The sequence below is a fragment of the Micropterus salmoides genome, unplaced genomic scaffold, assembly GCF_014851395.1.
Source record: "Micropterus salmoides isolate LMB-PRFRI ecotype aquatic unplaced genomic scaffold, ASM1485139v1 Ms_hic_scaffold_9, whole genome shotgun sequence".
Lineage (NCBI taxonomy): Eukaryota > Metazoa > Chordata > Actinopteri > Centrarchiformes > Centrarchidae > Micropterus > Micropterus salmoides.
In genome coordinates, this window is record NW_024044681.1 from 31,465,895 (window position 1) to 31,492,668 (window position 26,774).

Here is a 26,774-nt window from a genome sequence, read left to right on the forward strand (position 1 = left end):
TTTGCAAAAATGATGCCAAAGAAAAAGATGTTTGTCTGAGTTTTCTGGAGCTGCAGTGATCTACATTGACTAACAAATCCTAGCCCGTACAGTGAGTGAACAGTCTGGTAGCCTTATAATGGAAACACCAAAAACTGAAAGAAAGTACTATTCATATCGAAGAATGATCATTCACCGTTCACTGCTCTAAATGCAGCATTTGTGGCGACGAAACGTTCACCAATTTGAGTCATTTCTTCATAAGCTGCACTGAAAAAAAAAGTGGTCATAAAGGCAGACTTTATGAGAGGGTGGAATAAGTGTCAGCTCCACACTGGCCCCCGACTCTGTGTCAAGTCTGTGTTTTGACTGCAGGGAGCAACTGTCTCCATCCACACAGTACGTACAGTTCCGAATCCCAATAAATTCATGAAAGGTGTCCTTAAGTGTCAAAGAATACATAAATGTGGCTCAGGATTGTGCTGTTAAACGAACAAGTCAGTGGACAAATTTGAATGAACCCGAAGCAAATGGACGAACGGGCAGCTGTGTATTCAGAGTCAGAATGTTAAATAAATGACAAAACTTTATGAATTGATCATTTACCCAATTCTTTAAGCTTTTTCACTGGTATAAAGGTAAAATGAGGGAGTGTAGAATATACTAAGTGTACGTGTGTGTGTGTGTGTGTGTGTGTGTGTGTGTGTGTGTGTGTGTGTGTCTCAAAGGGAGCCGCCTACAAAGTAGCTGCGTGAGTGCTGTTACCTTGAATGAGGATGCAAGTTGTTATTGTTGTGTGCTGTCAGGAAGATCCACATTCCATGTTTCTTGCTTGGCATCATGCTCAGATGAACACAGACCCCTGGAGGCCTGAGACTTGAGAAACTCATTAACATTGTTCCGTTAAATGGATCAGTGGGGTTATATTTGCAATGCTTTCACAACCACAGTGGTGACCTATTATGTGCCTATAATGTAAAATGTCCCTCTGTTTACTGTTGCGATGGTGTTTTACTTGGGATTTCCAGATGCTGCGTTGTGAGCTGCAACTTTAATGACCAGCGTAGCATCAGAAAAAGGCAGTTTGGAGATTTTGGAAAGCTTAGTTCCTTTGTGGTCTCTTGACCTTTATCTCTTTGAGTGCCCGTACAACATTGTCATGGCAACTAGGCTGGCCACTGCCAGTCCGGGCGAGGGTTGTGGCACCTCATCATCAGAAACATTACTGAATCTCTCTGTTTTAGTAAGACGTGGCTGTCAAATTTCATCAAAAGTCCAGTCAGTCTGTTGCTTGAAACGAACAAGAGTAAGAAAAGGGGAAATGTAGGGGAGAGCAAAACAGAATGAAAGAGAAATCAAAAGGACAGAGTTTGATGGCCAGGCATTAAAAGGCCTCATTGAGGGCACAGATGATAGTTGTGATAGGCTACTACACAAACACAGAGCTGCTGGCTCTCTGTAATCCCTTACAGATTAGTACAGTTCATTACACAGCTCATTGCATTTGAATCTAGTACAATAAAAACTGTTGCTTTGATCCGACTTCCACCACTTATTTAAACGGGTCCTCATTTAGCTGCAGGAACAAAGAATGTTTTGTATATCGTACAACTTTTCATACATTATATTCATTCATATGAATATAATCATCATTATCTTGTTGGAGTTGTCAAACAAGACAATATCACACAGTTGCTATAGCTCTTGTTTATCCAACATCCACAGCTCTGTTTTCCTAACCTTACAGTAAATAACATTTGCCAACTCTACCTTTATTAATTGTCTGGTAATTGTGTGGTAAGTGCAGACGGGTGTGGCTCAGACATATGCAGACTCTGTCCAGGAGGGACGCTCCACCATCTGGCATAGGAATCCCCTTCCCAGCAGGCTGTGTGTATGTGTTAGTATATGTGTGTGTGTGTGTGTTTGTGTGTGTGTGTGTGTGTGTGCACTTCTTCCAGGCTAATTAGAGTGCAGCTGCAATCGGACAGTACACTGTTAAACACTGTTGTTTCTGTTTGACATGCTTGACACGGGGGACAGAGTTGCTGTCACAGCCAACCTGTCTGTCTTGGCCAAGTGGGGATGATAACCTCTTGTGTTTTATGGTTATAAGTGGTTTCAAGTGTTTGTGTCTGTGTGTGAGTGGAGGGTGGCGGATCAGATTTGCAAACCCCTACCTGCTTTCTTATTTGCATCCCTTGGGCAAGATAATTAAAAGCATCCCAGAGCAGAGGTTCATAAAATGTATTTTCTAATAATTCGCCTTAACTTAAATAGGATATGTACTGAGATTTACCTGCCGGTAAATGTAAATAGAGTCTTACCTTGAGGCAGTTGCTGCATAATTGCCACATTGTGTGCTCTGACTGCTGTGAGAAATACTCACAAGATACGCAACTACTACCTGTTAAAGCAGAGGTGATTTAGCATAGGGGTTTTCATAGTTTGACACTGTGGGCCCCCCCTTAAGTTGATTAGTTTCGCTCAATTCCTGGATGCATATGGAATCATGATTATGTTATTTGATAGTGTTATAGTCAAGACCGTGCAAACCAAGACCAAGCCAAGACCAAGATCAGAGCATATCGAGACCGAGACAAGACAAAGATTTTAGGGGCTGAGACCAAGTCCAGACTAAGACTAAGACCAGTTCCCCACATTACATGATACACAATAAAATGTGAAACAATATCATATGTACTTCTCAAATTGATCCACATTCCCATGAAAACACCCACATACAAACACTAAGAGCTGAAATCAACATAAGCATCTTTATTCAACACTCCCTTTCCATTCTTACCATTGCGGGTAGGGGTGACAGTCATTAATGGTAACAGCACGTTTTTAATTAGGATCCAATCAGAGTTAGGATGTTAACAAATAAATCAGACAATGCAAAGCAATTATTGATATTTATTGATTTATTGATATTCCCAAAGTTATGGTCTTGACTGGTCTTGAAATGAAATCCTCAATGTCCGAGACCGAGACAAGACCGAGACAAGATCGAGACCAAGACCATCAAAAAGTGGTCTTAAGACCGGTCTCGAGACCAAGACCAGTCTTGAGCACTACAACACTATTGTTTGATCCCATAAACATTCAATAACTGAGCCAAGATAGCCTAATATTGCTGTTTGACATGACTTCAGACTACTAATACTAATACACCAAGGTCTGACATTAAGTAGTTTCTGACTCTGATAAAGTGGGAAAAACAGTTCCCTAAAAATGTATCTCTGAGCTCTTTCTTTAACTAAATCACACGTGTTGTCTTTTCTGTGTCTCCTCCTTTTCATAACTAATGTAATAAATAATGTAATATTTTTTCACTTCCATTCACTGAGACTCCCCTGAAACAGTTTGGAGCCCCCTGGGGAGGCCCACCTCACACTTTGATTACCTCTGTTGTAAGCAAATCAAAGTATGTGTTTTTGGGGAATGCTAATATGAGACATTCAGATTTTCCTTGTTATTGATAGTGTATGTGAATGAACTATGGGTTTCACTGAAACCGGGTGATACCTTAAAGCCACATCATTATGAAAGAGAAACAAGGCAAAGAGTTGTGAGTGTAGTGTTTGAACAAGAATGCTGCCTGTAGTGTGAGAATGTGAGCAGGTGGTTTGACTCAGATGACAGGAATCTGACGTATGTCTCTGCTCCCAGTCACGGTCCAACCTGCACCTGCCTCTGCATCGTTCCACCTTTGAAATGCGCTGTGTCTCTCTGTTGTGCAGTAATTTGCCTACTTAGCTGTGATCTTTCTCATCATCCTCCAAGGCAAAAACCCCTGAGATGACAAGGACACTCTGCGTGAGTTGTTTCCGAAAGTTACAGAGACTTAGGTGCACTAGTCTAGAGGTCAGGCTGTGCTAGGTTATACTGGTCTGCTGGGCTTAGAGGAGAGGAGCAGACAGATCAGAGGCAGACAGCTTTTTAAAATGTTAGTCATGCTGCTGTTCCATTTTCATGAGCTGTGTTGCAATCCCCAGGACCAGCCTGCCAGATTCACAGAGAGTCAGCTAGCACTACCAAGTACATTGCATTGCATCTGGACTGCAAGGATTTCTAGGCTAGAGATGCATTATTCCTTTTCTCTTTTCTTTTCAGTTAGAAAACAAGACTTTGAACTTTACCAAGCTGGTGGTCTTAAGAGGAGCAGAATTCATTTGATGAGACTTGTTGCTTCTCGTTTAATGGCGCTTTGAATTGTATGGTAGCCATAAAGGGGTTTTCTTTAACCCTAATTTATCACCCTCTGATCTTCTTCTTCATCTTCGTCCTCTGATGTTTATGATGTGTTAAAAAGTTTATGGGATTTCTTGTGCATGCTTTGCACGCTATGAAAACACAAGTGTGTTGTGATAAGCAGATATTCAGCTGTTCACATGTCCCCTGGCCAAGCAGCAGGTCCCATTCACTTCATTAAGGCATTACAGCCATGCATAGTATGTGAGTTTGCTCCATTCCAGCATAACTGCTCTTGGATTACAGTAACAGGATTAAGATGACTTCAAAGACGATGGGGTTTCTCACAGTGGAGCGATGTTATGGTGCTGCTGTATGTCTGTGCGACTGATAAGAGCCACCTGAAATATTGAACTCACATTAATTTGCAGTGTCATCTGGTAAAGTCAAAAGGAACTCCAGTCACTGCACTGTGGCTGCTCCCCAGAGGTGTTTGCAGGAAGCTAATGGTGTAGAAAGTGCGTTTGTGTTATGGAAGTGGTTTTGAGTATTTAACGGAAGGTGTGCTTAGCAATTTTACACCATAAATTGTTTGTATATAACACGCATCTTTGTAGCCATGTACTTAAGTTTAGCACAGTGGCAGCCAAGAGAGCGCTTATCAAGGATATTATATGGCTTTTGGGATTTTAAGTGAATGAGAACTTTCTATCCATCATATCCAGCATTAATCACAAGCCACAAAAGATTGCAATAAAGCCAAAATATTTTAGCTATAAGTCAAATGGGAGTCCGTGTTTCAATGCCTGTGATTATGACTGTTATTGTTTCTTGAAACCACATTCATGTTTTCCAACTCCTCCTGTTTGCAGGGGTTCTGCTTGACATCCAGCGGCATTACGATAAATCAGACAGTGCAATCGGCTTGTTGCAAACAGGTAAGTCTCCTTTAATCCCATAATTACAAGTGTGAAAAATCTTAGCTCAAGACTTAAACACATTATCTGCGTGACGAGGGTAATTATTGTGTAACTTGGATATTTTCATGTTAGCTAAATTGGATGGAACGATGAAAAGCAGAGGTCTCGACCCCAATCAGCCCTCTGTGGCAAAATTGGCTGTAAAGAAATACAAGCTAAGTTAGTCATAATGTTTGCCTTTTTTTTTATTTTACACTCAAACAGTAAAAGGGGGTTTCTTTGGTGAAGATATTGACAGCACAATTTATAGGTATTAATACAAGACATTATGGAGTTACTTTATATAATCAACTCTTAATTGTTTACTCTTAATGGTTTACTTAGACCTCTCTTTATATGTATTAAGGTCCTCTAAATCTAGGATTTAAACAGAAACCAATTCAATTTTTTTAGACAAATAAATCAAAAATGGCTCAAGGTTCCTGCCTCTCATTTATATAACACTGCAAACACTCTTTAAAACTACAAGAGAAATTGCTCTCTCAATGTTTGCAAGGATTTATTTGTATCATCATGCAAAATGCAGTAACTGGAAGCATACTCCACCACTTTTTTAGAACTTTCAAAATATATTCAAATGGAAGCAGCTTATATTTACTTTGCACCACTGTATCATATGCTTAAGTGGGGGAGTGAGATCCCCTCACAGCAGCAGCAGCAGGAGGGCAGGTCAATATAAAGCAAAACACAGGCAGGCAGTTCTCCTGAAAGCCTGCATGAATGTACCCGGAGCGTCTGAGGACTCTGGCTCAGGGCAGGGCTTCCTGTTCCACTCTAGAGCCCAATGAATTCACCTTTTGGGGAGATACCTTGCACAGCCCTCCCATTGGAGGACAGGACCCAGTCTCCATGTGCCTTCAAACTCAACTCAACACCAACAAACTTGCACACAAAGTGCCATTGAGGGCAAGCAGGCAGGTTTGAGTTTGAGAGGGAAAGAATACAACCCAGTGTTTGACCCCTTCACTTGATGTTCTAACTTTAGGTGAGCTGAATGGTGTGTTGAGGACAAAAATATCTACCAGGAAAAAGAAATCTGTGTTTTAATTTCTGTTGGCTTTTCAGTGAATAAGCCATTTCATCATTTCCAAATCTCATTCCCCCCTGGTTTCACTGTAGGGTGAAGAATCTATATTTCACTCAATTTTCTATCAGCGACTCCTTTATGAACTTTTCTCCATCTCCTTTTCCCCGCATTTTTGCAGAAGAAGTCAAACAAATTAAATAGTCAGCCTGGTGTTTCAAAGCAATCAGTTTCACATCAGGCTTTTTCATGCGATGCCTGCACAGACTGGCAATGGTCCTGATGTGTAGAATCTAACACGTTTTATTAGTTTTTATAATCAACAGGATGCCTGAATTTGTGAAAGCACTCTGAACTTTCCAGTTGATGTCTGTTCTGACCGGCGCGTTCTGCTCCGGGAGATTTGTTTGAAATCTTAACAAGAAACAGGAAACTGTGAAGGGTGTTTGACTCTTAACTGTGTTTGCATTGGCTCATTATTTGGTTTATTCACACAGCCACCACTGGCACAGACTCTCACACGCTGAAACACAAACAGTATGTGCAGCTGATTTACCCTCTGTACCATCTGCATTTGCAGGTCTCTGAAAAGCAACCAGCTGGCCAGGCTGAACGCAGGGCTGCTGTGTGTTTGGTTTGGCTGGCCTGTCCCGGGTCTGTCATGGTTCAGACTCCGCTTGGCCCCTGATCCCCAGGCGACCTCTTTCTCTCACTGGCCTGAGGAATGCTGGGTGTCTGGGCCTTGAGCTGTGAGAGCGGGTAGACCCAGACAGGGAGCCTAAGTGCGAAGAAGAAGTTAGGAGGTTGATGTAATCAGGGTGCTGGAAGCGAGAGTCTCAGTTTGTGCGTGTATATGTTTACAATATGCACATGTCCCTTCCGGTTTCCCCCAGCCCCCTCTTCCATCTCCAGAGGGAACAATCCCTGCCTCTGTGAGCACCTGCAGGCCAGGCCGGCTCAGCCTTCTCTCCTTTCTCGCTCCCTCTGTCCTGGCAGCTTTCGTCCACCTGGGAACGCAAAATGCCAACGTAGGTGTTTTACAGGCAGCGGGCGTTTTTCTCTCTTTCTCCACTGCCAGGTCACCCTCCCACTGACCACACACTGTAGGATCCAAGTTGTAGAACAAACATAAGTCTGAGTCAGAATCACTTTATGAACTCTGTTCTGGTTCACTTTGAGCAAAGGAAAGCTCTGACCCTTTGCTTTGGCTCTTGGTCAGAACTACTGGAATGAAAGATTTCTCATATCTAGAAGTTTCTGACAAGTTGTTTGCTTTTGGGAAATACTGGCCTGACTGAGGATGAGCCCTGTAGACCTGCTTTTGATTGTTGCACTGCTGCACTGATTGTTGAACAAGCCAACCATTTAGTATGTTATTATCCTGCATAGGGATGTGCTTCTCCCTAACTTGTTTTAAGTTTTGTTTTGTAGTAAAGAAAAGTAAAGTAAAAATAAAGTAGAATTATCACACTCCCATTGGCAGAAAAATAGACTGAATGCCTGGATAGATGAAAACTCTTTGGTGTAAACTGGTGTTTTCATGCTAAAGGACAACACATGGAAAATACCCTGTGGTGAGCTCAGCCTCCGAAACACCAGTTATTTCTGTCATTTGGCAACACCAACACTTTCAAAAGCAGCTTACACAACACAAATTGACTTGAGCTATGTGCTCATTTCTGTTGTGCATGTGTGTGTGCACGTGAGTCATTATTGCCTGAAGAGCTGAGGTCTTAGCTCTTCTTGTAAGAGGACGGGGTGTTCATAGCTGTCAGTCAGGTTTGGGTTAAGGCATGCTGTTTGAGACTGGAGCTCTCCGGCCCGTCCATCAGCATGTGGAGATGGTCTCATCTAAGCTCAGCAGACCTGTCAGAGCACCAGGACAGCCTGAGCTCTGCTCTCCCCATGGAAATGACAGGCCTCTGTGCTAATGGCCTTCGGGCAGTGGCTATCTGAAAAGTGAGTGACAGTCACACACAGCTGTGAACAGGACTGGTCCCGAGGGTAGGGAGGGCACGAAAGGTTAATGGAAGAGAGGAAGGGGAGAGGGGGTTCACCTGGATGGTATTACCTTTGGTTGGGGGAGGGGATTAGAACTCTTTTGTTAACCAGTAAGAGAAATCTGTGAGAAGGTATTCTTCTCCTGTTAACATGCTATGGTTATTGTATTCAAGTGCTTTGAGGCACATCAGAAAAAAGTCTTAATGGGTTGAATTATCCCTTACAATGGAAGCCGGCGTAGTAATTATCCACCACTGGTTTTGCATGGTAGCAGAGTTATTGGGGTCAGCCAGGCTGGATGTACAGTGAGGTGGCGGCTTAATAAGGAGCCGGTGCTCAAAACAGCTCGCAGACTGTCTGTGCCCTGTTCTGTGTGTGGCTGCCCACCTTGTCTGAAACATGACACCAGCACATACACTCAGACACACACACACACCAACTGACATTGCCCTAGTCTTAACATGGTGTCAGTCTGCCATTCAGCCAGTATGTGAGCTGTAAGGAATGAGGCCACAGGTGCTGTAAGACTTATGGTTTGAGCACATCAGACTTATACAGCACACAAAAAGCTTTAAGCCTAGACCGCAAGAAGTCAGCATTGCACTAGATATCAGGTTTTGGCCACTGAGGGTTTATCCCATGCTGTAGCTGTGGCTGTCTTGGACGTGCTGTTTACTGGGTCAGAGGTGTGGCCAATTGTGTAGGTTTAAGGTATGGTCAGTGTCAATGAAAAATGTCTACTTTTGAATGGAGGCCTCTCTGATTTCCTTCGACACAGCGGGAAGTTGAGCTTTCAGTGCTTGATCAGCTGTTTTGGCCACTCACAGCTGCTGCTATTTTGTCTCTTGCCCTTGTTGGTATCCCTTGGTACCTCCTCTCTCTCACTCTCTCTCTCTCTCTCTCTCTCTCTCTCTCTCTGTCTGTCACTCTCTCGCTCTCTATCAGCAGTTTGGCAGCTGTTGTTGCCTTGTTGTCACTCCCACTGGCACCTTACAGGAATTATAGGAGACTGAGGGATAAAGTGAAGTGGAGGGAGAAGAAAGAGCCACCTGTGACTTCCTCCCTCTGGTCATGCATGGCAGCGAGGTTTAATCTTCTCCACTATTGATTCCCAAAGCCAAATAATTGCATTGCGATGGTGTTCAGCAGCTTCTCTCCTACTGAGACAAGAATAGAACGATGACCTGATGATGCATCGACATCACAGCGTGTGTGTGTGTGTGTCTCCATCTCAGGCTGTTTTTATAGGCCATGTCTCGGAGGAGGGCAGCTGTTGGCCGATGATTGGCACCCTGCTCCCCATCTCCTTCCCCCTCACTTCCTGTCGACTAACCAATAGCACTGCTGAAGGGTGCCAATCCTATCAGGATTTTAAGGCCAATTAAATGTCCTATCAGATCATTTGCTTGATCTTGTGTTTAATTACCACAGAAACAGTGGGAAGCTGGGGGTATTGTGGTAGAGTCACAGATTTGAAAATATAGGTCTGTTATTTCATCATCTTTTTTAGTGAGAGAGAGCAAGCATTAATGGTAACACAAATTTATGGTGATATTTTCTCCTGCTTCTCCGAAAAAGAGGCTGAACACCAATCGATTGGCTGACGCCACGGGAGGCTGCTCCGCTCTTTCTGCTCCGTGTCACATCAACAGATCAATTAGAAACACACCAACACACGCACCAGCACACACACTCCACACCACTCCTAGTCAAACACCTCAGCAAGTCAAGGTCAAAGCTAGGGCTGCGGTTCGCTCATTTGGTCAGTTTTCATTCATTATTAAAAGAGTGTGTATGTGGGAGCAATTTGCGCCTGCATGTGTGTGTCAGACCTAGTTTTCACATCCCATTAGTCCCAGTTACAGGGGTAGCACACAAGAACACAAACACAGACAAGCTGGGTCCTCTGTCATTTCAGCCAGGGCTTGTGATCAAGTTGCCTGCCCCTGTAGTTACTGCCTGAAAATTGCAGGAAAGAAAAACTCCTCGCCCTGTGCTCGAGTGCTCCGCTGGATCTCCCCTCTGTGCCATGTCACCAGCCACAGCAAAGTATCCCTGGGAAAAAAATAACTACATGTTTTTATTAATGCTGCAGCTTGGATCACAGTCTGGAACTCACTACTGTTTCATGCTTTCAGAACCCAAGTGAGCACCTTTCTTTATTCTTACCATATGTGTTTGCTTATGATATGTGCTGGTAATGTGCAAAACATGATGTTCCAGTGCACTCTTGCCAGCCCTGCCTGGTATTTGTAGCAGCGTGTAATTCTCCCCAGCTGCAGCGCTCATACTGAGCAGGTAGCTAGAGATCTGCTGCAGCTGCAGTGACGAGCTATCAGCTCTCATAGTAGCTGAAAGATTTAATAAAATAAAAAAGGGTTTAAGTTGGCATTAAGGTAGCGCTTGATGGCAGCTTCTGCAGGAATTAGCTGCAGAGTTTGACAGAAATAGGCGCTAGAGTGCTGCATGGGTATTTCCCAGGCTGCAGGCAGTGCTCTTCAAACAGAAGCCAGCTCATTGGTAATCCAACACGGGTGAAGTCTGAAGGGAAGGGTTTCAGAGAGAATTAGTGGTGATCAGAAATTTGAGGAATGCAGAGGTGTTTGGGGCGTCACATGAAGGGGAATCCAGGAGGCAGAGATGTATGAGAATGTCTCAGTTAAGATGTATTGGTCGACTCTGGTGTCCAACTCAAACCAAAGTTATGTGTCACACCCAACACAGGCAGTCCCATTAATCATTAAAGGAAGAAAAAATAACAGGTATTGCACACCTCATAGAAAGAACACAACACACTGCTGCCATAGCGCACCAGACATCATTGATTGGTGATTGATTGATTGAATGACAGGAACTTCTGCTCTTAATTTCCTTATTGCACTCTTTGTTGTAGTGTATTTCTTCCTTTTGCAGTCTATTATCAGTCTGTAGCATCAAGATCAAGATAATAAAATATATGTAACATCTCATTCTAACCTTTGTAGTAATGCATATTGATTTTTTCTTATTCCAATTTTATCTGAGTATCATAGCGAGCTGGCAGAGAGCAGAGCAAATTATTCTGCTCCATATGGACACACAACAGTCTTTTATGAGACCCAGAACTCTAGTAAACAGCATTAGATTTAGTGTTGTGTTAAAAATAAGACATCAGAGATGGTGCAAACCTCCATGCTGCATTCAGTTAAATAAATACATGCTGGTAAGTCTCCAAATACCATACCATTTCAACCTCTGTATGACTATAATTGCACATTTGCTTTATACTGATTAATTGTTGTCTGTAATACCATACTGTAACATGGGTAATTAGAGGATCTGCTAACCACACATTAAAAATCTATATATAAATTACACACATAATAACTGTGTTTCCATGCAGTGTTCACGCTGTTGTTTTTACTGTTACACTGTCTGTCTTCCATCCTGGAAACACTGAGGATTCTTCTACCTGTAAATTCACTCAGCTGCTTCACACGTCCCAGTGGAAAGCTTCAGGTAGTTTTCCATGCGTGGCTTTTGTAGAGACAGCAGGCTCTAATACCACAAGTACTAAAAAAGTTTCTCATTTAGAATTATCACTGAAATGCTATTATTATGAAAGATCCATGCTGTTGGGGGAAAAAAAGGCTACAACAGAATCTTGTTTTGCCACAGATTTAGTGGGTGTTGTCAAAGATGTGTCAGCCAGCAGCTCATGCCAAATGCACAGTAATGATAGTCCAATAGATTCATTTATTTGGTGTCTTTTGATCAGTTGTCTTTAACTTATTTTATGCATCTCTGTTGCATAGGGGCACTTTTGTGTGTAATAGACTATATGGTATTATCTTCCTTTACTGGGAAGGGTTACATAGGGTTGGAGCGCCAGACATATTCTGTGTGACGAGATCCTCAGTGGTATGTAGGGTTGGTAACCCAACCCTACATACCACTAGGTATTAGGTATTGTATTAGGTTATAAGGTTTGAACTGGTAACCTTAAGCGGGAATTATAAGTGTGGTTCTCACATTATATTTAAATGACAAATGTATTGTATCATCATTAAGGTAAGTCACAGAAATACCATGGTGACGCACAGAGATGTCGCTCAAAAATTGCAGCAGCAAAATCTCACAGTAACTGAATAGTTCGGACCAACTGGGCTTTAAAGCAGTAATTTGCACAATTGACAATTTTATTGTGAAGCAATAGCCTTTCAATAGCAATCAAAGCATTATGAAATTGATTAATGTATGATATTAGATTTATATATAGCCTAGACATATAATATACAAGAGCTACAGAGTTACAAAGCTGTTTTTACTGACTGACTTTACTCATCCATAGCTTACTCTTCATAAAAATGCCTCAGGTTGCTGCAAGCAGATAGCCTTGTAATGGCAGAAAGGGCAAATGCACAAAGGTGGAGTGGCGTGTTTGTGATGTGCTGAACGCAAACACCTAGTAGCACACCTCGCCCACAGCGAACAGGTCAAAGTGACACTTGCCGTTGCTGTAAATGGCACCAAATGACAACGCCCAGAGACATGTCCAGACCTGTGGATAGGATGTGCTTCTCCTATTCCTCTAATTCTGTCTCTGACAGCTGGCGGACATTCAAATTCCTTGAACTGGTGTCCCTTGGTTAGACTGACTGTCCTGACTGTCAGGTTTCACAGCTGCAAGGATGACAGAGCCTTCAGCTACAGTGGTAAATACGAAAATCTCAAACCTAAAAAAAACAGAGGGCAGGAAAGCAGGAATTGTCATAGATCCAAATTGATGAGATCTGGCTTTAAAGATGATGTAATTTATACATATAGGTACTGCTGAATGTTACTATTTTTACTTTGTTAAGTTTCTTTTTATTCATAAATAATTTTCATTTTTAATAAGAATCCAATGTGTCCCTGAAAACGTTTTTCTTCCATTTTGCATTCTGCTTATGCTGCTCTGGACCACTGGATTTCTTTATTAAATGAAAATCGATTTTTATTTTCAAGCAGGAGCGCTTGAATCTGTGACAAATCATATTTACTTCAAAGTCAAACCTCAGAGGTAGGGGGCACTTGAAACAGCAGAATACTTTCTGTGGATATCTGCATTGGTTGGGGATTAAGGTGCCTTTTTAACTAAATCTCTGTCAGTCACCTTCAAGAGAAATGTGAAATATTCCACATACAACCAGAGAAGTGTCTCAATGCCTTTATGTTAGTGATCAAATGGGCTGCTGAGCATTTGGTATCCCACAGCCGGATGCAGAGCCTCACAGGTGCTCTCTTCAGGGGAAACTAGTGTTTCATAGGGAAATGTATCTGTTCAGGCTCAGTGAATATCAATCACACACACACACACACACATACAAACACAACATACGTGTGTCTGCATCGCCTCCTGATACTCTATTCACAGTGGCATTGAATCATAGGGGGTGAGTCATCCCAGGTGGTTTTGTTCAGCTGGCCAATCAAAGCGATAGCTGGATGTCCTGTGTTTCTAGTCTCTCTCTGTATGTGGCAGGAGAACAGTGTGTGTGTGTGTGTGTGTGTGTGTGTGTGTGTGTGTGTGTGTGTGTGTGTGTGTTGGGGGTCTACCAGTGGGGAGTACAGCTTTCTCAATCGTATTCCGTTCATGAGTTGAGTTACATTCAGTTTTATAACTTTCTATCCAAAAAGCAAGCGTCTGAGAGGCTCCACTGTACATGTAGGTACAGTATATGTATGTGTATATGTAGGGTAATTAATGTGTTTTGTCACTGTGTCTTTAAATACTAATATGTAGAGGTTATTTTACTGTAAAATGTTTTACAAAATAATATAAAAAACAACAACTGCAGACTACCTAACTGAACCATAAGAAAGAGAGTTCTTAGAGTATAATGCTTCAGCAATAAAAGGCTTTGGTACCAATTCACCAGGAGAAATACTTCATTAGGTCCCCCCGAATAATAAAAGATATGATGATTGTGTCGCAGGCCAGACACCTTACTGAACACACATTTTACTTTTCTACTTGTCTTTTGCTTGTCCAGGGCCTCAGCCACATGAGAAAGAGGTAACCAGCGGACACATAGCGCGTGATTCACCTGTGTCTCACATCACACTGACAACACAGCAATGTTACCTTTAAATACCTGACTCCAGTGTCTCTGGCATACCTGTTATTGTGTCTGCTTTTAGACTTCTCGCAAAGCCATTGTCCTTTCATGGAATGTGACTTAAATGTAATGGTAATTTGCTCGCTGAGACACTGTGAGAAATATGCACAGCATCTTATTTCCACTTTGAAGAAACACCAGAACAGGTTTCGCACGCCTACCTGAACCACATATAAAACTGAAATTAGAATTCATTGTATTATTTGTGGGGAATGTTGGGGTTATTCACTGGACTGCTGTTACTTATTCTGTCAGAAGTACACAGAGAGTTCTAGAGACTTTTGTTTTTCTGACTTCAAAGACAATGAAATAGATTAGAAGGAATAATGATTTATTCATCTACTCTATAGAGGCTGTGAAATACAAGACCACTTTTACGAGAATGGCCTCAAAGAGGTCCCTGCAGTCAGATAAGGCGACATTAATGAATTACTTTAATTGTTCAAACAACTCAGTAAGGTCACAGGGAATCATCTCCATATTTACCGTGTGGTTTTGTGCAGTATTGTTATGAGTATCCATAATAATTTAGTCACAAATGTCCTTGCCATTAATTAACCACTCAGCTTGTTTTCTTAACTTCTGCCGCTGGTGTGGAATTGACAGTTATTCATTGCAGAAGATGAGGGAGTTATGATATACATTTACATTAATTCTTTTAGCTGATGCTTTTATCCAAAGAGACTTAGAATTGCTATTTATGTCAGAGGTCGCACGCCTCTGGACACAATGGTAGATGGGTCACAGGGGGGGATTGAACCCGGGTCTCTCACACCAAAGACATAGTCTTATCCATTGCGCCATCACCACCCCATATAAGAGATAAAACAAAGAAATCTGTTTTTGTTAAGCTAATAACGGTGTATGTTACATAAGCCTAATGATAAACTGTCATCTAATCCATCAAAGGTTTTTTTGTTTTTTTTTGTTTATTCCTAGATGCAAACAAAGGTGTTTCATATCAATTGAAGCTTCATAATAAAAGGAAATTCTTCTACCACACTGAAAATGCAGCATGAGTCAGCCAGTGCCTGAAAAAGTAGTCAAAGCTGACCATTGTTCTCTAAATGAGGTTATGAAAACTTTTCCTCCCCTTTGGCCTGCAGCGTAAACATCCACAGAGTATGTCTGCTCCAGACATCAACTGCCCACTGAGAGGGCTTTCCTGCTCAATATTTGTTACATTATGCACTTTATTTATGAGAGATTGCCATGTTTGGTGATTAGCCAGGGCTTATCTCTGATGCCACTGTGGAGATCACGCAAACATGTGGACTTGTGGTGTTCCACTGCACAAACAAAAAGAAACAAAGAGACAATAGCGGTCAGCGTAGGAATGTGACTTGTGGGGACAGGCAACATTTTATACGTGTTTCATATTCAAGAGCTGTTTACTGTATGTCAGACAAACCTTTCTATTCATACACTTTTGACCAGCTACTGTACCTGTTCAACAGAGCCATTTAAGGTGTATCATACCGCAAAATTTGAAATATCCTTTGCAAATTGAGTCATGAATAATTAAGCTTTTCCTATCAAGACTTGCAAATTTCATTGCTTGCACTGAGAGTTTTGGGTGTGACCTGGCATTGGTAAAGACGTATTGTTTGCCATGGTTTGTTTGTCCTTCCTAATAGGCCGAAAACATTTACTTTCTAGTCCATTCTTTCAAATGAAGCCAAACATACCTTACACTACGCTCCATGCGTAACATTTAGTAAACACATGATGCCTTTTCAAACCTTTTGACTTTGAAATAAATCCCATTAAAAACATGTGACGCAGTCTCATGGACAGGTTTTTGCGCATTCTGTCACTTTTAAAGAAAACAAACTGGATCCTTCAAAATGAGTTGCACACGGAGGAAGAAATCATTGTTTCCAAACATGACAGATTTCTTTATTTGGGCTCTTGTAGGTTTGACGCCTTTAAAGAAGACTGACAGGAGAACAGTGGCATCGTTTTCTAGACAGTCTTTGTAGTGACAGGGCATTTCCTGGGAGTTGAGGTTACATGAGATATCAGTGTGCATCCGGTCTCAGAGACGGCACGTCTTATACAATGCAGCTTGTTCCTACGCAATACTGTATATGCACAATTGGCTAATCTATACAGTGTAACATTGGATTAATTACTTCAAAATGACACCATAAAAGTTTCCTGTTCATTTTTGTAGAAAGAAAAAGAACCAAGTGTGTGAATCCATATTGTCTTGGGTGGGTGTACCTGTCTGTGCTTAAAATAAAACAAACCTGACAAAATCCCCTTATGCCTCTTGTCAAGTAAAGAAAGCATTTTATTTGTATTTCAAGTGTGATGGTAATTCATCACCTTATCTTATTCTGTCAGTTCAAAGTAGCTTCTTGAGAACATTTGAGACATGAATGTTGATCCAAATGCTAAAGCTAAAAATGCTATTACAGACAACTGTTTTGTTTTTGCTAAGTTCTCTACCATGGAGGTGGTGTTTTGTCTTTCTCTTAAGTGCAAGGTCTTACACTGAAGCACACCAAACATGCAAGGTATTGGACCAATATAAACGCGAGGCTCCTTTCCCTTCCTAAGAAAGCAGCACAGTTACTGTAATAAACCGCAAGGTTAACACTAAATGCATGCGACCACACTGTCAAGACCGGCTGGCACTGCTAAGAGGTGATAATGAGCCTTAAGAAAGTGTTGTATCTTATCAACAAATCACAAAATAACATGATATAAGACACACAAAGATATAGTGATGTGAGGTCCTGCTAATGGCTTAGTGAAACAGGCCAGTTAATGATGTGATATGTATTTTGCTTAACAGTGAGAGTAATGATCTCTGGGCCCCTGGCTTTTAAAACCCACGTGGAACCCAGCTGGTGGTGGGTGATTGTGGACCTCTCCCTCATCTTATCTAGGCAGAACACCCTACTGCTGTGTGTGTGTTTGTGTGTGTGTGTGTGTGTGTGTGTGTGTGTGTGTGTGTGTGTGTGTGTGTGTGTGTGTGTGTGTGTGTTTGTGCATGAGGTTTCTCCAGCAGTGCTGTGGTTGCAGGGTGATAGCCCTTTAGAGAGCTGGACATGCGCTGAGCTGGACATGCGCTGAGCAGTCAGCGGAGTCATATAGCATTACACAATAGACCTGCAGCACTTAGCCCCATACATGCTCATGATGGAGGCTGCAGAAAAAGAGAGAAGGGGGGAGGGGGGTGCAAGCAACAAGAGGGAGAGGCAAAACAGGAGAGTAGTGACAGAGAGGAAGAATGGAAAATGAGCCATACTGTAGAGATGAGGTGGAAGAGACTCATTATTAGTAATGTGCAGATGAAGTAATCCCAACACTCAAGTGGAAACTGATTCACTGATAATACTTCAAATTAGATATAAATAAGATCTTAGATTACACATCACTTTCTGAAGTGGGATTTTTTTTTCTCTCAAAATGACACAGTGAGGTCACACTGGAAGATATTCGTCTGTTACCATAATATCAGTTAAACAACAATTAAGTAGTGTTGGCATTTAAGTGTAGCCAGTATTAGTTTATTAATATTAGTGTTTTCAGTGAAATAATACAAATATGGAAAAAATAATTATTTTGCCTTTGTGGTGATGTAAAAGTCTAGTTTTTGTTTGTAGGTCTGAAAATGGGCCAGTGGTGTTGACTCCTTGTTTTGGAATTCATTGAATAACAGAATGTGGGAATCACTGGCGCTATATTGATTTAAGCATAGTGCATATAGTGCAAAATATCTATTGTTGTTTTTAGGTGAGAGAGGAAGACAACAAAAACTTTACATCATCAGTAAAACGAAATAAACAACTAAATAGCAACTTGTAGTGCAGTCTATAACGGACTTAAATACCTGGCACAAAGTAATGTAATATGGTTGATTTTACTCTATTTTTGGGTAACACTTCCCCCAGAATAGGGTCACAAAAGGACATCTTTTTCCTTTTGCTATCATACTATAATATCACATGTTCAAAACTACAGTTATGCTATAATCTGATTATTGTCCCTTATCCTGTTGGTTGGCCTCAGCAGCTGTGGGACTGTCATGCCCGTGTCTTATATAACATCCCCCTCCTCTCTTTTCTCTCTCATCTCCTCTCCTCCCTTCCTCTTCTGTATGTTTATGCTGATGATGTGTCAAAACACTCCAGCCTGCCTCCCAAGCTCCCCTCACCGCTGTCAAGAGTAACATCGCTGCCCTTTCTCCTCTGCAAAGACACAAAACTCGCTTTGAGGGCATTAAAAATTCAGGTCTGTTTGGGTTGGTCCTCCTCATAAATATTGACTAAAAAAGAGAACGCAGCTTAGTTGTCCAGTCAGCAGTGGGGCAATTAGGGGAACACACTTTAAGCACTTGTGCTCCTTTCACTGGGACATATGTTTGGTTGTAAGAAATTTAGATGGAGGAATTATTTATGGCCGCAAAGCCGCCACGGCCATCTCCCTGACAGAAAGTAGGAAAGAATCAGTGCTGGTATGTGATATCTTGCAATTAATCGCTTTGCTTCTGGTCAGTTTTATTGTAATTCCAGCAGTGATACATAAAGCCCTGACATTTTATTTCCTCCACCACCTTTTTGATTCTTTTGATCTCAACAAACAAACAACATATTATCCAGTCTCTGTCTTTTCTCTCCCTCTATCTCTTTCAACAGCTACTGTATTTGGCCACATTCCAACTGTAGCTTTTCCTGCAATCCTACTGTAGGGCACCACATTAGTACAACTCCTTTTCCTTGTCTCTCTTAGTACAAATTGAATGCTTTAAAACCCACATCACCGTTCACAGTGACATTTTTCCAGTGCTGTATCATCTGGATTTAACATTCTTTTGCCAGGTTTCTTGTAGTAAATTTAGACGAAGTGTAATGGAATCCTAATTGGTTGGAGTTGAATGGAGGTGTCCTCTGGCAGTCCTTCACTGTGTCTCTGGCTGACTGGTATCACACAGTCAATCTGGGCAGGTCTGGGCTTAATAAGTGGGCCTGAAAGCTGAAATACTTGGCTCATTCCAGTTGGAATTTGAGGATTTTTACAGCAAAATGTAATGAAGTAACACATTGAAATGATATTGAAAATAGCAAAATCCAAGCAATACCAAGCCTGAAAAACAAATGTCTACATCAGTAACAGTCATTTTCCGTCACTATATGCAAAGTAACATTTTCTCTTTTCCTTTTTTCTGTCCGCAGTCTTCATCTGCAGCTTCATGGTGGCAGCTCCCATCTTTGGTTACCTGGGCGACCGCTTCAACAGAAAGGTCATCCTGAGCTGTGGCATTTTCTTCTGGTCCATTGTTACTCTGTTGAGCTCCTTCATCAGTAAAGAGGTACGACATCGCATGTGGGAAACCGTAGAACACTTGCAACTCAAGAGCTCCAGTATTATTCTGTTAGGCTGCCGTCTCTGTGACGCGGTCTACACTGATGAGCTAATTATTCCGTTATGGTCTGGATATGCTTGATGTTAAGGCTAGTGAAATGAAATGACACGCTCGTTAAGTCAGACACTCGCCTTTGTAGACATTCTTTATGTCTCCCACCCACTCTCTTTCTCTCTCTCACTGGCTGCCAGCCAATCAACTAATGAAGGCCCATGCCTCAGACTTGTCTCAATTACAAAGCTTGAGAAGATAAGACTGTCGTTTCTCTGCCCCTTGACAAGTGGATTTAGATTTGATATCTCCAAAAGCTTCTGTGTGTTGGGCGGGGTTGGATGCATGAAACCATAACATTATTCTCGGGGTCGATGATGTGAGGGAGGGGTATCCCGCTGAGAGTAGCCATCACATTACAGTAAAAGGCTCTGTACATGTACATGTGTGTGTGTGTGTGTGTGGAGGGCGCGGGCATCTTATCGTGTACATATATACAGACTGACAATCTGAGTGGATCAACTGGCAGGGATATGTGGCATTAAAATCTATGTTTGTCCACTTTATGCAGCACATGGCACGTTTGCAGAGCAGCATCATGCAGTCCTGCAGTGTCGTCTCTCCAGTGAGTAAGCCTGTTCACTGCCGTAGCTCTTCAGCCTAGGGCTGTGCAACGGAATGACAGCTCAGAGATGTTGATTGTCTCAGGAGGGCGTCCTTTGACTTAAATCGCTTTTAGACATGTCAGCTGGGAGACAAGATGGCAGCCATTTGCCTAAGCAGGAAATACATAGCTTATAAGATGAAATTAAGGGCCTCTTGCCCTCTGACAAATGCTACAAAGGCCGCTGACTACTGATGAGGAAATGGGAAGTGATCCTGCAGTCCCAAACTTTACCTTCATCCTCAAGACATGTTCCTGAGTGTGGCAGTCAAGTGAGACAAGAAGAGAAGGCTCTTATGCAATAGCTCCACGGCACTGTCACCATGAGAGATGAAATGACGACGTGACATATGATGAAATGTTAACGAGTACTTACAACTGAGTCCTATCATTATGCATTTAACACACTCTGGGGCATTTTGGAAGGATTTGCAGCAGATAGGAATTCAGATCTTATGTAATATAAATTTGCCGCTGCCATGAAGTGAAATTGAATCCCTTTTTCTGCGTGACCACAACAGATTATCGTCATAAAACGATCACTAGGTCGTATGAAATTTGAAACACATTAGAGGCAGTCTATTTATGATGTTATGCAATGGAAAGCATGTCTCATTTCATTCACTTTCATCTCAGGGTGAGACAAGAATAATGACCGGTGAACTACTATTGTTGCAATAAAGCCTGGTTGCATCGATTGATTATCCTTTATTCTTTTCAGGACAATTTATAATTGTTTGGATGATTGTCATCTTTTTAGCTGTAATATTTTTTGTGTGACACCAGTGTAAATATTGAAAATATACTGCACTCAGATTGTGACTCTCAGCTAAAAGGCAGTTTCAAATGTGAGGTTTGAGCTCATGGTGTGACCTATCAGAGTAAATATAGTATGGCATGTTTCTCTATAATTAGTATAAATTTAAGAAATTAATTATAGAAAACCTCATAGATAATATGTACTGAAGTGATGATATCCGTTTAGCATGCTGGCATTAGCATTTAGCTCAAAGCACTGTTGTGTCTATGTACGAGCCAGTAGAATGGCTGTAGTCTTACGTGAAAAAAGGTTCAAAACAGCTGGAGTTAGTAAATTTTCCTAAACCACCTTATTTTCTTTTATCTCTTTGTAGTCTTCACTTTCCAAACCTCATTTTTGTGGCGCTTCCCTGGCATTGCTGCTTTGTGTTATTGCCGCTGCTCCTAGCATTTCTGTTCCAAGCGGTGATGAGTCTGGTGACCACATAAACAAAAAGAACTGCCATCATGATCCCACTAAACGATGGGCCGTTAAAAGAGGAAAATAGACTGACTGTAAATCATTCAAAACAATGTGACAAACACAAAGATATACAGCAGTGAACGCTCAGTGGTGAGCAATCATAAACACAGCAGTTGACATATAACACAAAAGGAGAAGCAGCGAAAAAACAGTTGAAGGCAACAGTTAACATATAATTGAAAAATAATATGGGAAAATACCACAGCAGGACTTAAGTGTCATCTTACAGTGAGGTGTGTGTGGTGTAGTCTCCAGAGGATGTTTGATGGCCACGTGTATGACCCCGTGACATGACATCCCATACACAAGCATGAAGCCTGGAGTGATGGTGGTCTTCGCTCTGCTACTGCTACCTACAGCGCCTTCATTAATCTCTTTTTACTGCTGACAAACCCTACAGAGTGTAACCTTATCACACTTACATACACACCACAGTCTCACATCATCAGGTACCACCATGTGCTGGCATATAAAGGAATATATCCCGCATAATGTAAAGAAATGTGAACATGAGAAAAAACAATAAGGGATAAAATGCCTACAGTATATATCACCATGAAAAACAGTTGCAACCTTAACAAGTTGTTCAAGTTCTACATGCAACACACTTTTCTCATGATACTCACAGACAATACGGCAATTAGTGGCCAATATTTGCATTTTGCGTCATTCCAGTGTGTGGGGGGAACCAGATTTCTTTGCAGCTTCACAAGCAGACATGGGAGTCCGTATCCAGTGAGTAGTGGTTGCCATGGAAACAGTTAACAATCCAGCTGCCTACACAGGTTCCCCCGCAAGCGTGCATGCTCCTATTAAAGCCTTTTAAGTACTCATCTTTGCATTTAGCAATTTATTACATCTGATGGAAGATAATATGCCGTGGTAATTTAATACAGCTAAAAATGATTAAACACATTCAAATGCTCGTGTGACGCAATTTCACAATTTCAAGTAAAATTCATGTGGTTGATCACGAAAACCTCCAACTTTTTGGACCATGCGCAACAAAATCCCAACATTTCAGTGTGATAGCCTGGATGTGGGATTGAGCTTGTGAGAGTCATCACTTACTTGTGATGTCGTGTACGTGACGACATCACAAGTAAGTGATGTGTGTTTATTCATAGTCTAGTCCTGTACGTCAGTTTCAGGAGTATCTACCTCTGATGAGATGTGTCAGAAAAAACATGGGACTTTTCAACCTGCGTTAGAACACTGAAGTGGTGAATCATTACTGAATCAGTAAACTTTAAAGGCTGAAAGCTAGTAATTGTATCTTGTACAGTATGCACATTGTGAGACTGTAACAATACAGATTGTAACAATACAGATCTGATCTGTTACTGAATAAATATTCCAAGGGATAAAGGTATGGTTAGACTGATATCTGCTCTAATGAAAAGTTGGAGGAATATAAATTTTGAAAGAAGAAAATGGCCGTTTGGTTGACATTGTGCTCTGACAGAAAGTTTCTTTCTTGAGCTTGATAACACAAGTCTTATATCTTTTTTCTCTCTGTCTCTCTCTTGTCCTCTTTCTGCAGTACTACTGGCTGTTTGTGCTCTCCAGGGGACTGGTGGGTATCGGAGAGTCCAGCTACTCCTCCATCTCTCCCACCATCATAGGAGACCTGTTCACTAACAACAGCCGCACCATGATGCTCTCTGTCTTCTACCTGGCCATCCCCCTGGGAAGGTAAGAGCCAGACAGATCCTGTATTCTTGAAGCAGACACCGGGAAACAACAAGATATATGATTTATTTTGGGAGATGATACTATAGCTTGGTGATTATATTAAATCCGTTAATGATTTCATCTGATCCAGTCAGTTCTTCAAATGTTAAATACAAAGCTACCACGGAATCAGGAGAATTTGCATGGATAATTGAAATTATCCTCACATAGAGAAGGTCGGGGGTTCTTTGTGGCTCTTTTTTATTTCAGAAGCAGCCACATAAAGAGCTCAAGCCCTCTGCAGAAAGAAAAGTAGAACTAACAATTGGCTGTGCGTAGATTAACGGAGGGTGGGAGGCTTTTTGGAGATGTGGCGTGGGGCTGTGGGAGTGGGAAGCTTTATTAAGCTCAAATCTCCAGCCTTTTCAGTTCATTCAATCAGAAAAGGGGCCACAGGGAGACAACAAACAAAGCCAAGTAATAAAAGATGAATGTACCGGTGGATGCGGCGCAGGAGCCACTTGAGGTTTACCGTTATATGCAGTCCTTGACAGCGTGTGTCAGATCTGCCGCATGCTGTGCTTTTTTCCAGCATGCATCCTGGAACTGCAAGGTAAAGAGGACGTGCCGCAGTCTCTCCAAACCTGTAAACATTAGCATTACACTAAATGTCTGTATGACATGTCTCTTAAATTTGTTGTTGCAGAGGAATCCACTGTGGTTATATAACTAATTTTGTGTACTAATAATATGAGTTTTTAATGCCAGACAGGAGACAGTTGGACAAACGAGGTAAGGAAAGACTGAATTGCCCTCTGAGCTGCCAAAATGTGTGGGTCACAGTAAACTGCCCGGCAACTCAAGACAATAGAAGGTAAAAGAGTGGGCCGCAGTAAGGTGCAGTCAAACATCCTATCCAGTCCCCCGCTTGTCTTTACTGAGGTTGTTATGAGCGTTTCCAGGAAATGACCTCAGGAATTAGACCGGATTCACAGGAAATGGATTCCCCTGCTCACCCACCCCCTCACCGGCCCTTTTTTTCTCCCTGTAATTTTTAAACTTGGCCGCGACGCCAGTGTTTGATGTGAGCGTATTTTTCATGGTTAACTTTTATTGTTGGTGTTGACATTTCCAAACACTCTCTGGGTGGACTCTGATAAGATTAGCTGTTAGTCACTCACTGGAAATATCATATGCTGTCTGAGCCTGTTTATACTGCCCATGTTATTTTTGGAGACCTAATCATGGAAGTCAACCATAGACTGTTTCCCCCTTTACTCTGACTGTGTGTATGTGTAAAACCAGTTAAACATGTTTTGCCTCTTTAGCAGCCAATGCTGATAAGAACCAACTGTAGAGTCATTACATTTGATCATCAATCTTACTGATTATTTAAACAATCATTTCAGCTCTAGTTCAGGTCATAACTATCAGTCTTCTGCCACTCACACCTTCAGTTTACTATTTGAATCCTTTCTGTCCTTTACATGCTGATGCTATCTAGCAGCAGAGGCTTATCACAGCATAGGGGCACCTTTATCTGATCTGATCAGATATAGCGACATTTCCCTCAAAGCATTTCACTGTTTTTTCCCTTTATGACACACAAAACACCCTTTTATTCAGGTAAAATGCGTGAAATTCCATTACACTGAGACACACAGCCTTCGGCCAGACAACCAGGTCAGTACTGAGCTCTGTTTGCGTCTGACGTGACTACATGCTCAAATCACACATCTACAAATAGACCAACTAGCCAAGTTGCTATGGGTGCTTTGATCAGTTACACTGTCATAAGCTGTCAAGTACCCAAACACACACAGTACCCACTCAACACAGCTTTAATCACACTACCAACAGGATGTGTGTAGTGTAGGTGTAAGCTTAAGTGATAAAAATGGCTAGCTCAGGACACTGACTAATACTTTATTAATATATAACAGACTGACAAAGCTCCGTGGAGCAGGTTCAGAGTAATGTATAAAAGGTTTTATGTTGTTAATACGCAGTTTTTCTGTCTCTCTGCAGCGGGTTGGGTTACATACTGGGCTCCAGCGCCAAGGTGGCTGCAGGAGACTGGCACTGGGCACTGAGGGTAAGGGCATCATCATCATCATCATTCACACAAACATGCACTCAAAGACAGATGAAGAGCCCCTCCTGCAGGGCTTCATGACAAGGCCTGTCATGGATCTGGGGTCAGTGGGGTCAGTGGTGGCAGAAGCACTAGAGGGGACACACATGGCTGAACAAGTGGTCCGGTCCCTGACATTGTAGGGAAGTGACAAAGCAGAGAGAGCTAAAGGCTCTCGCACACATCCACATCAGTAGTGCTGCCTCCAGCCTCCCACAGAACCCTTCCTAAAAATGTTTCTAAAAATCCAACTCACTCAACATCTTCTGAGATGCGTTCCAGCCGTATGTCTCGGTGGTTCAGTTCTGATCCGATGGCTACACGGGAAGTGAATTTTTGTTAGAGATCAAGGCTGATGCTAGCTTTTTCTTTCTCAGTCGATGTAAACACATTTATCTTTCATTACACTTCCTGCCGAGGTCGTCCCCGGTGAAGCAGGGTCAGTGTCTGTGAAAAAACAAGGTGTCAGTGCCCCCAAGACTTTTTTAGTGCAGGAACTTAATGAAACATAGCGTTTGGTATTGTTAGCTGCTCACTCTGGGGAAAGGTACATTTTGGCCGTGTCCAGGACACATATAGAAACGCATGTACATTCACCTCAAGCTTACTACTGCATTTTCAACAACAACAATGTCTGTTTTAAACAATGTTGAACAAAGGAAAGTGCACGGACGGGAAATAGTGACGGCCAAGCTCTGATAAGTATTTGAGGAGAAGATGCTGCTCAGAGAAGGCAAAAATCCCCTGTAAGAAATCAAAACGTGTACCAGAGAAGGCACTAAGCCTCTTTGCGGGGCAGTGATAGAGAGCAGAACAGGTTTCAATTTGACCTGGCAGACACATTTGTAACGTACTGGCTCACAAAATGCCCCGAAAGGTGCTCCAAGAGCATTAAGCTGGATCCCTTTTAATTAAAGGCTAATTTCAAGTCTCAGGAGAAATATATCTGTAGAAATTTGCTGAGATGTCCCACCTTGACAGGGTATTGCTTCAAGAAAGAATCCTTACTGGAGTGGGTTTTGTTGCAGTAGCACACTGAGCAGACAGAGGTGTTAAATCAGGGGCATAAATCACTATTGTCATAGCACATTTTTATGGGGACTGCACTGAGTACTTGAGACAAAACGTTTAGAAGTGAACATCTCTATAAGGCATACCAGCAGTAATGGAGAGGACCAATGAACGGTCTTAACAGGACTCCCCATGAGCCGCTCACTTCAGGCTCAGCTTTTAAAATCCTTAAGACAAATAATGACCTGACTCCTCTTATGAACCGACTGACATTTAAAGGAAGACATTAAACATTCTGTCAGCATGTCGTGGTGGAAGAG

General features: G+C 41.9%; 1 protein-coding gene across 2 annotated transcripts in view; it reads left to right on the forward strand.

Moving 5' to 3' along the window:
- spns2 (spinster homolog 2 (Drosophila)) overlaps window positions 1-26,774 on the forward strand; it is a 62,235-nt gene that overhangs the window by 14,439 nt on the left and 21,022 nt on the right. For both annotated transcript variants that reach the window (XM_038707736.1, XM_038707737.1), the window contains exons 2-5: window positions 5,049-5,114; window positions 19,508-19,644; window positions 23,179-23,330; window positions 25,338-25,404. In XM_038707736.1, coding sequence (XP_038563664.1) covers window positions 5,049-5,114; window positions 19,508-19,644; window positions 23,179-23,330; window positions 25,338-25,404 — 422 coding nt within the window. The remainder of the gene's footprint in view (window positions 1-5,048; window positions 5,115-19,507; window positions 19,645-23,178; window positions 23,331-25,337; window positions 25,405-26,774) is intronic.